At 37.3% G+C, this 13,393-nt stretch overlaps 3 protein-coding genes across 4 annotated transcripts; 2 read left to right on the top strand and 1 right to left on the bottom strand.

Moving 5' to 3' along the window:
* Positions 1–222: 222 nt before the first annotated feature.
* On the top strand, positions 223–6,320 carry nostrin (nitric oxide synthase trafficking). Its single transcript, XM_077535964.1, is given in 17 exon segments — positions 223–247; positions 250–311; positions 414–499; positions 575–658; positions 1,200–1,262; positions 1,356–1,437; positions 2,204–2,266; positions 2,554–2,652; positions 2,734–2,859; positions 3,594–3,692; positions 3,775–3,900; positions 3,973–4,081; positions 4,171–4,259; positions 4,340–4,465; positions 5,615–5,846; positions 5,922–6,014; positions 6,089–6,320. Coding segments are annotated over 17 exon segments (1,701 nt in total). The 3' UTR covers positions 6,226–6,320.
* On the bottom strand, positions 5,854–9,302 carry spc25 (SPC25 component of NDC80 kinetochore complex). The gene is made up of 7 exons (XM_077535963.1): positions 9,176–9,302; positions 8,800–8,962; positions 8,643–8,708; positions 7,274–7,420; positions 7,074–7,178; positions 6,845–6,943; positions 5,854–6,539 (listed from the first exon to the last, which is right to left on the bottom strand). The coding sequence occupies exons 2-7, from the start codon at positions 8,948–8,950 to the stop codon at positions 6,394–6,396; spliced, it is 714 nt and encodes a 237-aa protein (XP_077392089.1). The 5' UTR covers positions 8,951–8,962; positions 9,176–9,302; the 3' UTR covers positions 5,854–6,393.
* Positions 9,303–10,136: 834 nt separating this feature from the next.
* Positions 10,137–13,083, top strand: LOC144030475 (glucose-6-phosphatase 2-like). Of its 2 annotated transcripts, none has more exons than XM_077536822.1 (5): positions 10,137–10,578; positions 11,219–11,328; positions 11,489–11,564; positions 11,786–11,931; positions 12,572–13,083. In XM_077536822.1, the coding sequence occupies exons 1-5, from the start codon at positions 10,280–10,282 to the stop codon at positions 13,081–13,083; spliced, it is 1,143 nt and encodes a 380-aa protein (XP_077392948.1). In that variant the 5' UTR covers positions 10,137–10,279. The 2 variants fall into 2 exon arrangements, with proteins under 2 accessions (XP_077392948.1, XP_077392947.1); XM_077536821.1 differs by having other exon boundaries at positions 11,489–11,600; positions 11,810–11,931.
* Positions 13,084–13,393: the final 310 nt, after the last annotated feature.

Raw genomic sequence — 13,393 nt, 5'->3', positions numbered from 1 at the left:
TATTTGTGTGGGTCATTTTTATTGAGTGATAAATACACTGTACAAGACCAGGCTGGGTTGGTTTATTCAACTAAACTGAAACCATAAAAAAAAAAAAAAAGCAGCAGTTGTAACAAAGTGATTAGACGTATTGCATTATCAACTTAATTTGACATAATAGCGTAGCCTTAGCTGGAATTTTCCTTTGTAAAGTCCAGTGACAATAACTCGGGTGATTTCCGCATGAGTGACTTTAGGAGGAGGTGGTCAAGGTCCAAAGTCAACAAACGGCTTCAGTCTTTAAGATGAAGGACTATATCAGCAGCTGCTGTGTGAGTATCTGCGTCGAACGCTTTTGTTTGCAAATTGCGTGTAATGTTTATCGACATGCAGGTGTCGATTTAAATTCCGTTTTGTGTGCTATTGTGTTTCAGTATAACCAACTCTATCAAAATGTCAAACGGGTGTCGAAAGATGGCGAGTATTTCAGCAAAGAGCTTATGAGCGTTCTGCAGCAAAGGTAGAATAAATGCAGTGGCGCACTTACAAATTACAGCTGAATGACTTCTAAAGTGTTTGACTTAACAATTTTTAGGTCAGAACTTGACCACACATATGCCAAAGGCCTCCAAAAACTGGCTGCAAAACTTATGAGGGCTTCCAAAGGGATGACAAACAAGTAAGAAACACAGTCTTTTTTTTTCTTTTTTTTTTATGCCGTTTAATCGAGGGCTGAATGAGTTTGAAAATTAATTTCTTTGATTATTTTGTCTAGATACCCTGCAAGCAATAAATTATCAGTATTACAATAAACAATATCGGATTTAGAATACATAAATGTTTTGGTCAGGTTAGGCTTCTGCTATAATAAAAACAGATTAACCATGAATTACTATGAAAGTGTGTAAATACTTATAGTTAACAACTAACTTAACACTTTGATTTAGTCTTTTAACTATTCACTATGATAAATTAATAAAATTCTACCAAACAAGTGTGGCGTAAACAAGTCACCAAGTCATTAATCAGATTACAACAAAAATGCAAACAAATCTGTGGCTTTATTGCTTCAAATTTATTGCTACATTGAGATGTCGATATGAATGTGATTAATTGTTCAGCCCTAGTTTAAACTTTTGCCACAAATAATAGTGCCATGGGACATTTTATGATGGAATCCCAGCAGACGGGATCAAAACACAACCTATTCATGCTTTCAGCTCTGTCTACAGTGCCTGGTGTCAGGTGTCAGATGAGATGTACTCCCGGGCAGATGCCCACAGGTAGTCTTGATTTTAAAGCCATTACGATGTCCATATTAATACCAAAAAAAAGGCTCCTCAATGTTGCCTATTTTATTTTTATTTTTTTTTTAGATCATTGGGAAATGCATTTCAGCAGGAGGCTATTCTGGAATTGCGTCAAGTCTTGGACGAGCATAACAAGAGAAAGAGGCCTGTGTGTGTTTTTGTTTTCTTTCAACAGTTGTGTCTTAAGATACAAGTTTAAATTGTTTCATGATCACTCACATAACTCAATTGCTCATATCTAAAACTGTCGTTTCCCATTGAAAGGAATGGAAATGCTATTAGTCTGTTCCAGGATTCACTGTAAGAAATAGCACACCATAGTGTGCTTTATTTATATTAAAAAAAAAAAAAAAAAAAAAAAAAAAAAAAAACACCGTAATGACGCAAAAAAAAAAAAAACAGTTTTTGCTTCAATTCGATTGACATTGTGTTGCTCCTTCTGTTGTGTCGGCAACACACAGTAAATGATATCAATCATAGCGCAATAATAACCATTCTTTGCAGAAAATAAAGAGTTTACGTATGTGATCATTTTAGGCCCATTTGTGTTCAAATATGCATTAAGATGGGCTATAACTATCATTCCTATTCATTAGCCCATTATGTGTTAGCATTAAGCTAACAAAAGACAAAGTTGCATGAGAATTTTTGTTTTATATATTAATTAGTCTGATAGTAAACTTTAAACTGTGAGTGAAAATAAACAACTTGAAGCATCTATTTTGAAGAATTATTTACAATCTGCTGCTTTTGTGAAGTGAGTTGACTGCCATTGTACAGCACTTATTAAAAAATAAAAAATAAAAAATCAGATCTAAAGTCAGGTCAGTCGTATCTCAAGGCACCACTGTATACAGTATATTAAAAAATCAACTCAACGTGACACTTGATAAACGCTCTCTCTGCTTTGACAGCTCGACAACACCATTGAGAGAACAGGAAAACTTCTAATGACCAACTGGACTGAGCAACTCAAGGTTAAGTCTATTCAAACACTCTATGATAGTGTCAGAACTGAATATTATAGACTTTTTTTTTTTTTTTGCAGTGCTTGTCTAGTATCAAGTAGTCAGTGTATATTATGAAAGCTCTGCTAGACCTTCAAAGTAAAAAAATCTAATAATAATAATGGGGTAAATACAGGGCTGATTTTTTTTTAAGGCCTCATTACATCAAAACTTCATGTCATACAACCTTCCTTTACAAGTGTATTAAAAAAATAAAGACTTACATTATTAGTAAAGGTAATTGCCTGAATTTGCAGACCAAGAAGAAACTGGTCGGATTAACACGGGAGCACGAAGCTTTATTCAACTTTGTCGAGCGTAATAAGCACATATCCACAGAGAAAGAGAAACAAAAGGTAAGCGATTTCTTAAACGCAATATATCATTTTTTTGCGAGCCACAATGGAACGATTTGACCTCCCCGTTCTTGTTTGCAGATGCTAAATCGGCTGACAAAGTCGGCGGAGGTACAGGCGCGCGCGGATGAGGAATATTTTCATACCAACATGGAGGGCCAACAGATGAGACTCAAGTGGGAAAATACACTTAAAAACGGCTACCAGGTGACCAAACATGACGTACATTTCATTATGGAGGAGAGATAACAGTTTCACAAATAACATAAGTATGTTAGTAATAGGGGTGTTAAAAAAAATCGATTCGGCAATATATCGCGATACTACAGCACGCAATTCTCGAATCGATTCAACAGGCAGCCGAATCGATTTTTTAACATCCTTTTTTGATGGAAAAATACTCAACAAAATGTCGAACTTTCACACCGTCAGCATGGAAGAATGTTATATTAATGGAACATTAAGCCTTAATATTTTGTTTCAATGCTGTTCACACATGAAAAAGGTTACAACCCGTTTGTTAAATACAGTGGCTCACTGACTGAAGATTCAGATCAATAAAAAATTTCATTTTCATACAAATCTTACAGTGTGCATGTACAAGTTTACTGAATGGTATTTTCTAAATTTGAGTAAAAAGTCGCAACAATCGACTTGTAAATTCATATCGGGATTAATCGGTATCGAATCGAATCGTGATACGGATCGAATCGCCAGGTACGAGGCAATTCACACCCCTAGTTAGTAACTAATTTTATTCTGTATTCTTTGCCTTTCAACTATTTGTGAGGATTGACCACTTCAAAGCTCTTATGTGAATCAGTCAGTCAAACATCACATTTCTTGTACAGCTCTGATTATATTGTACTTAACATACAGTAACAGTAAATCTATGTACTTTACAAAATCATCCAAAACAAAATTCTTTGTTTCTTTTGCAGATCATTCAGGAGCTAGAGAAACAACGGATTGAAGTTCTTTGCAACATTCTAACCCGGTACAACCTGCACATGTCCAGTTTTGGGCAGACCCTCAAACATGTAATAATATACTCTATTGTCGTTAATGATTCTTCTCATGCCATTATCGATAATTTAATGATTATGAATGTGACCGTTCCAGGGCCAAAAGCAGATAGAGCTGTTGGTCCAAAGAGTGGACATGGATAAAGACATACAAACATTGGTGGAGGAGAACAACATCGCGACAGCAGACGACAAAGCCGAATTTTTGATGATGGATTATTTTGTAAGTTGGTTTCCTAATATTATTTTAGTCGTTTCTGATTAAGTCAGACCCTGCTTGTACCGCACGCATCAGGAGGAAGACGGCAAATCACTGATGTGCAGAGAGCGAAGAAGAGAAGCCATGAAACTTAAACTCCATCGCTTGGAGGAAGGGATCTTAAAAGCAAAGAAAGACTGCGAAGGCAACCTGCACTAATTACGTCAATTCATTGTAATCGAGTAGTAGTAGTTAGTTAGTTCAACTGAAAACGTCTCCATGATCTTTTCGCAGGGATTGAAAAGCTGATGAAAACCTATGCGGAAAACCCTTCCTTTTCGAATCAGAGGAACTTGGAGGAGACCGAGCAGCAGCTTGATGAGGTGTGCGACGCGTCATGTGTGTTCTGGACTTTGTGGGTGATGAATGAGAAGCTCAGCGAGTGGTATCTTGTTGCATCCAGAACACACTGAAGCTGGATCTCCTGGAGGCCACGCACCATAAACTCTCTGTAGCGTTGGATGAACTAGAAGGGAAGCCCAGGTCCTTCCACCGATTTAAGGACTGCATTATCAAATGGAGAGATAAGGTACTCTATGCGTGGTTATTGTCAACAGTTAAAATTCATTGAATGATCTCAGGGACATAAAGCGCTGTACGTAGAAAATAGATCAAGAAAATATCTTGGATGGTACACTGGAAAGATGACTAACAGTCATAGCCCCATTCCACATCACCTACTTTGGTAGTATAACAGTAAGACAAGGTGTCAACTCAAAATACTGTTAGCCAATTAAAAAAAGTTGTTGATTTTCATTTTTTAACGAGAAAAAAAAAAAAAAACTTATTGAATACTACATTTGAAAGTGATCCAGCTTTCTAAAGGTCAGCAATAAGTCAAGCATATCAGTTAACCACTAAAACTAACGTTTTGGTACTAAATTACTGTATATTTAACATCTTAATTGGGAAATAATGACATGCTTTTTGTATAACAATTATGTTTGACCACTCAAAATAACATTTGGGTTAAAGAACTTGCATGTGAAGAAGTGACTATATTCAGACCCAACAGAAACATAAAAACTGATTTTAGTAGTTACATATATGGTTCATTTAGGGCGTTTGTGACAAATTCGACCATGCATGGTGGGCTAATACATTCTCTAAGCACTGTAGGTAACAATACTGTACTGTATAGTATCATATTAGAGTTTCCACCATTCACAGAAGGGTAGAATCACAGTGGTGTCCTTCCTTCTATTTTTTTTTAACACTACTTGAGTGTTGTGACTGGAATAAATCCACTCTAAATGCTAATGCACCACTGCATACAGCAGCAGTTTGTCTTTAAATCCCACCATAAAACAGCTTTAAAACAGCTTCCTGCCTGTGGATGCCATGCCATCCACAGGCAGGAAGTTAAGCTCAACTAAAATAACATGAACATGGAATTGAATTTTGATATTCACTAGGATTTCTCTATTAATATACGCATTAATTCGATGTCTTTACAGCAAGGACATTGTCACAGTTATCTAAGGAATCTATTACCAAACATATTTTATACAGTGAACGTCTTGTAAATTCTTCGACAGCTTCTTAGACTAAAGTAGTTCGTTGCTGCCATCTTGTGGCAACAACAGGAAATTACAGTACCATAGTCAATTATTCAGATTTTTTTTGGGGGTATAGCAGGTGGGGTTTGCTGTATTAATGATACTGATCATCCCGTCAGGACGGTGAGCACAGTGTGGTGCAGCTTACTCGGTCGGTGAAACTCAGGAAAACTCCCTTCAGAACCAGACACTCCTTGAGAGCTTCGATCATCTACAAAGGACCCGTTCAGACTACAAAATGTCCGACTGAAGAGCCCACATCCGGCGGCCAGGTCGCTGGCACCGCACCGTTACAGGAGTCAGAGGACCTTGTTCAAACCCCAGCACATGCGCAAGAGCCTAAAGAACATGGTAGGACTTTTATAGAAATCAGGCGTTTATTTGGAACATTATGACCAATTACGCTTAACACCAAACTATTTACAGTTCAAAGAACACCAGACGTTTGCACTGTGGGGCAATGCAAGGCCTTATACAACTTCACACCTCAACGCAGTGATGAATTAAGTCTGAAAGAAGGTATGGGGGTTATAAATGTATACAAACGTGCCAAAAAAAAACCAAAATAATATATGTAAACTACGTATTAACAGGGGATCTACTAGACATTTACACAAAAGAAGAGAATGGCTGGTGGTTTGGTGCACTCAATGGCCAAACGGGTCATTTCCCCTCCACCTATGTCGAGGAGCTGCCTGTGCTAAGCAATATCCAATCATCTGAAGCCTGACTGTATATGCAGCTTCCAAACAAAATCAGCATAACATGTAGACCTAAACAAAAATGTAATAATGTCTTAAAATTGCAAAGACAAATAAATCCAAGTTCTGATTTGGTGTCTATTCTTTTGCTTCCAAGTGCTATTTGACAACATATGAATGTGCTGCAAAGCTTTTTATCATCCTTGATATTTTCCGCCTTCTTGGCGAGCTTGGGAGATGAACTGCTCCCTCGCGTTTTTCAGGAAAACTGCTAATTTGTTGGTCTCCTGCAGCCATCTCTCCAAGTCGGGCAGACACTCGAGTGCGGGCTTGCTTGACACACCTACAACATGGGAACTTTTCAGGAAATATCAAAATAGCCTATTTACAGGTAATGACAGTTGACTGGTGGTGTTTCAAAGACTAGATTTTGTTATTTTTCTTGATATGGACTTCAATTGTTTGTCATAATTAACTTATGTGTCATGACTTTACTGTTTGAAAGTGGATGGAAGCACAATTACAGTATATTATCTTGATGATAAGTTTTCTCAACACTTGGTCTAAACATTTCACAAATCAGGCCCCTGTTGGGACCTTTTTTTTTTTTTTTTTTTTTTTTAAATACAGTTTCATGACGGGGCTTACTCTGATATGATCCCTCTTTCGAGAGTTCCACTGTGATGACGTATGGCCTGTTCGGATGAGCTGGGTCGATACTTCGGAACACAAACTGCAACCGGTCATCTTCACAAAAGCAAAACAAACTCAGTTGCACAAATATCAGGAGTCATTTAACAACTAAAACAGGATGGTGAGACATTAAAAGGAAATACAAGAAATGTACAAAGTGAAATCAGGAACAAATCTGCCTTGCCATCAATTTTTCGCATTTCCATCCTCAAATTTTCCTCAAAGAATAATCTGGCTTTTTGCAGATTCTTCAGTCTGTCCTTGTTTGTTTTATGTTGGGACTCAATCCCTGAGAAAGGAAAAAAACAGGCGGACATGCCAGTTTAAAATAACAAAACAAAAAAAAAACATCATTCAGACTGATGATGCCAAAATGAAACATACATTCCTTTGCCTTGTTTTTTTCTTCTTGAAGTTTCTCAATCTCCTGGATAAAAGTCTTTTTCTGCATTTCCTTCTGCTCAATATCAGATGTAATTTGTGTCAAAGTGCGCTCTTTCTCCAGCAATGATGCATTCTTGTGATGCTGATCTGGACATCAAGACACATGTTGATTGGAATACAATAAAGGGAAAAATGCAGCACAATTTTAGTTGCAATCACATCACACAAATCGTACTTAAATTCGATTCACGTGCGTCATCGATCGACACGGGTTGGCTATCGTGCAATAAAGCTTGCTTCGACAATATGTTTATGCATACAGAACTTAATAACCTTTGATATCGCCACTATCATGTCACAATAAATACCAATTATAATAAACAGAAATCATGCCATATAAATCACCTGGTGTAGTTTACAATCAATATGTATCTAACAACATATCAAAAACATAAAACATGTCAATGAAATACATTAACACTCACCAGGGATGCCGAGTCTTCCAATTTGGCCGTATTTTGTTACAGGCACAATGCGCTCGATGCCAGCGATACGTGAAACATTTCTTAACTTTGTCCACTCAATACCACCATACGATTATTATTATGATCATTTCTCATTTTTGCTGCATTTACTATAATTCTATTGTATCACCATTTATTTGTTAGCCATTACAGCTAACTGTGAGTTAGCTGCTGTTTTTGTCTGGCTGGAAAATGTTTCAATGTGTCAATATTAAAGCCAAGGTGCGACTGAGAAGCTCACCGACTGGATGACCATTAACAGTTTTTAACATTCTAAGTCCACTTAGGACACCGAGAGGGAGGAGCAAAGGCAGGATTTTTAAGTATTAAAGTTAATCTTGAGCATTTTATCAACTAAGTCCAAGGTCCATGTATGCATGTATTGTTACTGTTGTATCAAAGCTGTCTTGCCATGAAATGAATAGGATTACAACATTTTTTTTAATCCAATTCATTTCACTTTTGATATGGTTCAAATTTAATTTAATCAACCTAGATTTGATGGTTTAGTTACTTTCCTTTAAATAAAAAAAAAAAGGGGGGGGGGTTACACTTCTCTTTTAGGAACACAGGGTTTTAGGAACACAGGGATTAAATTGATTAACAATGCAAAAAAATTTGTCGGATGGTCAGAACTTTAGCACCCCTGCTGTAATCTCACTCAAACAGTGAGGATGGTTTGTCAGGAAATAAATCCAGCAACAACCTTCCTTGAGAACCACACCAAAATTGGTATGTGCACCGTTGGGTATTGTCAATTTTAAGATTGAATGATCAGCTTTTTTTTTTTTTTATTGTCTCTCACTAACTTGTGCAAGCATTTGACCAAAGACAGAAACTCTCACCTGCTGTAAGCCTCTCAATGGTCTCAAACAGTATCTCATCATCAGCACATTTCTTTAGAACTCCATCTGTGCAAAAGTAAACGGAAAACAGTCATCCATTACTGGGCATTTATGTCCGCCCAACAAGCACAAAGAGAAGAATATAAACCCATCATACCTCGAGACATTCTGACAAACTCCCGATGAGCGTGGGTCAGCTCAGAGCAAATGTCTTTCATCTCGGCGAATTCTTTCAGCTTTCTGTTATGCGCTTCTGTCCTTTTTTTGTCGAAACTAACAGTGACCTCGGGATCATCTATTGATACCATGTTTACGGAAATCTGTGGGTGGATAAGTACAAGTAATAATATGCAAACGGAAAATATTTAGGTGTATTTAACGCATACGTTAGCATCCATGCCATTAGCACGTCGGCTAATGTTAACGCGAAACAACAACCTTACTCGTTCGCGGTGGAACGATTTACACTTTAACAAATGCTCCATTTCAACTAACTTACATGCGAGTATTTTAAACGTATATATGATACTTACGTGGTGAACCGTTTGTTGAAACAGTCAAATTAGCGCGTTCAGCCGTTCGATATTTTCAAAATTTCGCGGTTTGCTTGGTCTGTTTGTGGGCGGAAATTGTAGCCGGAAATACGGAGGCGGGACATATTTCTTCTTCGTTGTGTTTGAGGCTGTTTGCAAACTATAATAATGCATTACCGCCATCTACTGATCTGAAACGGTTACTTCTTTGACTTGCAATCGTATCTGCTCACTTGCATTTATAATGCAATTAAAAAATGTAGCAAAATCAGATTTAAAAAAAAAAACTTGAAATGGGTTGGGTTTAATCATTCTTTAATCTAGTCGTGGCTACTTATTTTTATGTTTTACTCATTATACCAATTATTTAATTTGCTCCTTGCTCTTATTTTATACTTCAAATTTAATGTTCTAATCACTTCATCAATAGAGAATACAACATTAGTCCTGGAACATAATCTTCTTTATCTTTGCTTCTTTATGTATACATTACTTGCCTTTAATTTGTTCCTCTTTCATATTTTTGTCAATTTTTGAAGTACGTTCCATTTCATAACCTATTTCACATTTTCATGTCCATGATTACAACAAAGAGATCTGCATTTAGTCAGGAGTTGATGCTACACATGTTTTTCAGTGACTCCTTTCTCACCGAAGCTTTACTTTTATGTTCCGAATGGTCAGATAAGTTCAATATCGGTTCAGTATTATGTCATTGCCTATACCCTCTTTCAACAATAATGAAAAACACAGCTATTAGATAATACACATTGTGATGGTTAATCATTTCTGTGTACCAGCTGTGCGAGGAAAAAAAGAAAATAAATTAGGCTGATCCAGGCTCTCTCTTTTCGTGTTTACAGTGGCTAATATTTAACAATAGTAAAAGCAATGACGTGTAACATATCTAATGGCTGACAGTGAGGGCATTAACAGTTTTGTAACAAGTTTAAGTGCTGCGCCCTCATGACTCCGCATGGAACTCACTTTTTTTTTTTTTCAAGATTTCTTGTGTGTGCACACTGAAGAGCTTGCCATTGTTGCCATGGCACCACTGAATGATTTATTATCATGACTGAGGGTTGACATATAAAGCTATCCGCGATGCACTTTAGTGGTTATGTTGCTTTCACTGGTGCTGGAGAAGTCACTCTTTCAGTTCTGGCCACAGAGAATCAACCTGAGATGGATTTTGTCCACAGTAGCGAGGTGCTGGTTATTCAGCATCTCCAGAACAACTACGGGGAGTACCGCAACTTCCTCGGCTTCATTTCAACCGTGGGCGACCCAAGAAATATTTTTTCAGTTTATTTCCCACTGTGGTTCCACCTGAGTCACAGTGTGGGCACCAAGATGATATGGGTGGCTGTTTTTGGAGACTGGTTCAATCTCATTTTTAAATGGTAAGACATATAAATAACTTTTAGGTCTGAATAATTTTTTGAAGATTATTCTAATGGTGATACCCCCCCCTCCCCACCCCAATATTGCAATTGTGATTTAATATCTGATTATTTTTTTTCAAGGTTCTCTTCCCATGTATTTTTTTTTTTTTCAAACACAAGCTATAACTTAATCTGTATAACAATAAACAATATCACATTTATTATACATCAGTGTTTTGGTCTTATGGTTTATGCTAAAATAAAGGCAAATGAACCATGAACTAACACAAGATGGTTTATTTATTTTCTTCAATTAGAGCTAATAACTTACTAAATTCTTTTAAGCATTCTTTTAAGTGTTTTACTAAATTCTACTAAACAAGAGTGGCATAAACATAAGTCTTTAAGTAATTATAACAATAATGTAAACAAATCTGTGGCTTTATCACTTCAAACTTTTTATGTTTCATGAAACAAACGTGTAAACATGTGGACTGCGCTTCTTAAGTACTTAACTTAATGCGATGCTAAAAATAAATAAAATATGCATATATATGCAAATACTTTTTTTTCTGCATTATATTACACAACGCTGTCAATTTGAATTGGATTAATTGTTCAACCCTAATAGACTAAGATCAAGATCTTGTGATTTTAGGATTCTCTTTGGGCAGCGACCTTATTGGTGGGTGCATGAAAGTCACCTTTTCCACAATGATTCGTTCCCTCATTTGCAACAATTTCACATAACGTGTGAAACGGGGCCAGGTAAGTTTCAAGACTGTTGTTGACTCACCACAACAAATAACTCAATTTCTAGCCTTGACCAAGATTAAGCAAAAAAAAATCTAATCTAATCCAGCTCTTGTATTTAGTTTGTATAGGTGTACAAAATGAAGTGTCGGGTGCCAACCTGTTTTCGGTGCAGGTAGTCCATCCGGTCATGCCATGGGCTCATCATGCGTTTGGTATGTCATGATCACGTCTGCTCTCAACGCCACTCGGTCCTCCACTTTCACCATGAATAACACTTCTAAGAGGTGCGTCACTTTTCATTTCATACACTTTAACTGCTTCAAGTGTAGCTGATGTAGACCTACATTCATTTTGGTAATAAACCTAATATACAGTGTGTGATTTTGGATTGTGGGAGGAAGCAAGAAGACCCAGCGAGAAAACCGAAGCAAGCAGCTCCTCAATTCTAAACCAAACTAAATAATTCAAGTCTCCACTCATTTATTGTGTCCAGATTTTGGCTTCTGAGGTCCTGCTTGTGGGCTGCTTTTTGGATCATTCAGACAAGTGTTTGCGTCTCCAGGGTTTTTATTGCCACACATTTCCCGCATCAGGTCATCCTCGGCCTTCTAGCTGGTGAGTTTTGTCACAGGTATTCTTAAAATTGTGTTTTATTATACGCTATAAATTACTCACAGAAAAAGTTTTACAGGACAATTTAATTTGACCTAAACTAAATTTGAGTACACATGTTGGGATGGCTGATCAGCCATGGATGTTTTTGTTTTTTTGTTTTTGCTGGATAGCAAAATAAAACAAAAAAGGGACCTGAAGTCAACAATTTTACTTTATTAATAGGAAAAAAGTAGATTCCTTGACCCATACCACGCGTCATGATTACGCGTACAAGTCCATGGCATCAAATACATTGACGGCAAAAACGAAAAAGTGCTGCATAGGCAACAAAAAACAAGGAGGCGCCACCTTGTGGCGCGGTGCCATACTGCAGATTGTTACAAAATGTCTCAGCACTTTACACAACTTGCCGTTCTCTAACAAAGAGATAAACAGCAATATTCACAATTTATTTTTAAGGAGAGAGAGAGAGAGAGAGAGAGAGAGAGAGAGAGAGAGAGAGAGAGAGAGAGAGAGAGAGAGAGAGAGAGAGAGAGAGAAAGTGTAAACATTCAAGGACCATACATTTTTAAAGTGTAACCTATTTTTGATTCAAATCCATTTTCTTTACACCCCCAATGATCTTTTTGGCAAATTGCAGGTATGTTGGTAGCAGAGGCGTTCGAACACATCCCCTCAATCTTCAATGCAAGTTTGAGAGCATACATCCAGACCAATGTTTTCCTGTGCACCGTCGCCCTCGGTTTCTACCTGCTGCTCACTCTGGCAGGCGTGGATCCGCTGTGGTCAGTCACCAAAGCCAAGAGGTGGTGCGCTAATCCAGACTGGATCCACCTGGACACCACTCCCTTCGCCGGGCTGGTGAGGAACCTGGGAGCCTTGTTTGGATTGGGCCTGGCTGTCAACTCTGAGATGTTCATTCAGAGTTGTAAGGGCAAGAATGGCCACAAGATCCGATTTAAGCTCATGTGTTTGGCAGCCACCCTCACAACCCTTCAAGTGTATGATGTAGTGAAGATACCGACTCACACTGAGGCGCTTTTTTACGTTCTGTCTTTTTGTAAGAGCGCCTCAATTCCCCTTGTCGTGGTTGCTCTGATTCCTTACTGTGTTGGCCTGATGATGGGAGAGGAGGACAGGAAACTTGTTTAAAAGGAAAGACGTCTTGTAAAATGATTGTTTGGATTTAATTTGAATTCAATGACAGATTAGGTCATGTACTGTTTTATACACAAGTCTAGGATATTTTTTTTATTCATGTTTTCATGTGTTTTTATTTTATTGGTAAAAGCACAGCTACATTACATGTTCAAAAGTTGTTGTAAATGAGTGTTAATAAACTGTGAATTTTACAATGACTTTCTGATTTAATTTTCACAATATCAAATTAAAACTCAGTGAGAAAAGTCTCAACCAGACTGATTTAATACTATAAGATTAAACAATAAATAAGCAAATCTAA

The sequence above is a fragment of the Festucalex cinctus genome, chromosome 11, assembly GCF_051991245.1.
Source record: "Festucalex cinctus isolate MCC-2025b chromosome 11, RoL_Fcin_1.0, whole genome shotgun sequence".
Classification (NCBI taxonomy): Eukaryota; Metazoa; Chordata; class Actinopteri; order Syngnathiformes; family Syngnathidae; genus Festucalex; species Festucalex cinctus.
This window is presented reverse-complemented; position numbering and strand designations above follow the sequence as displayed.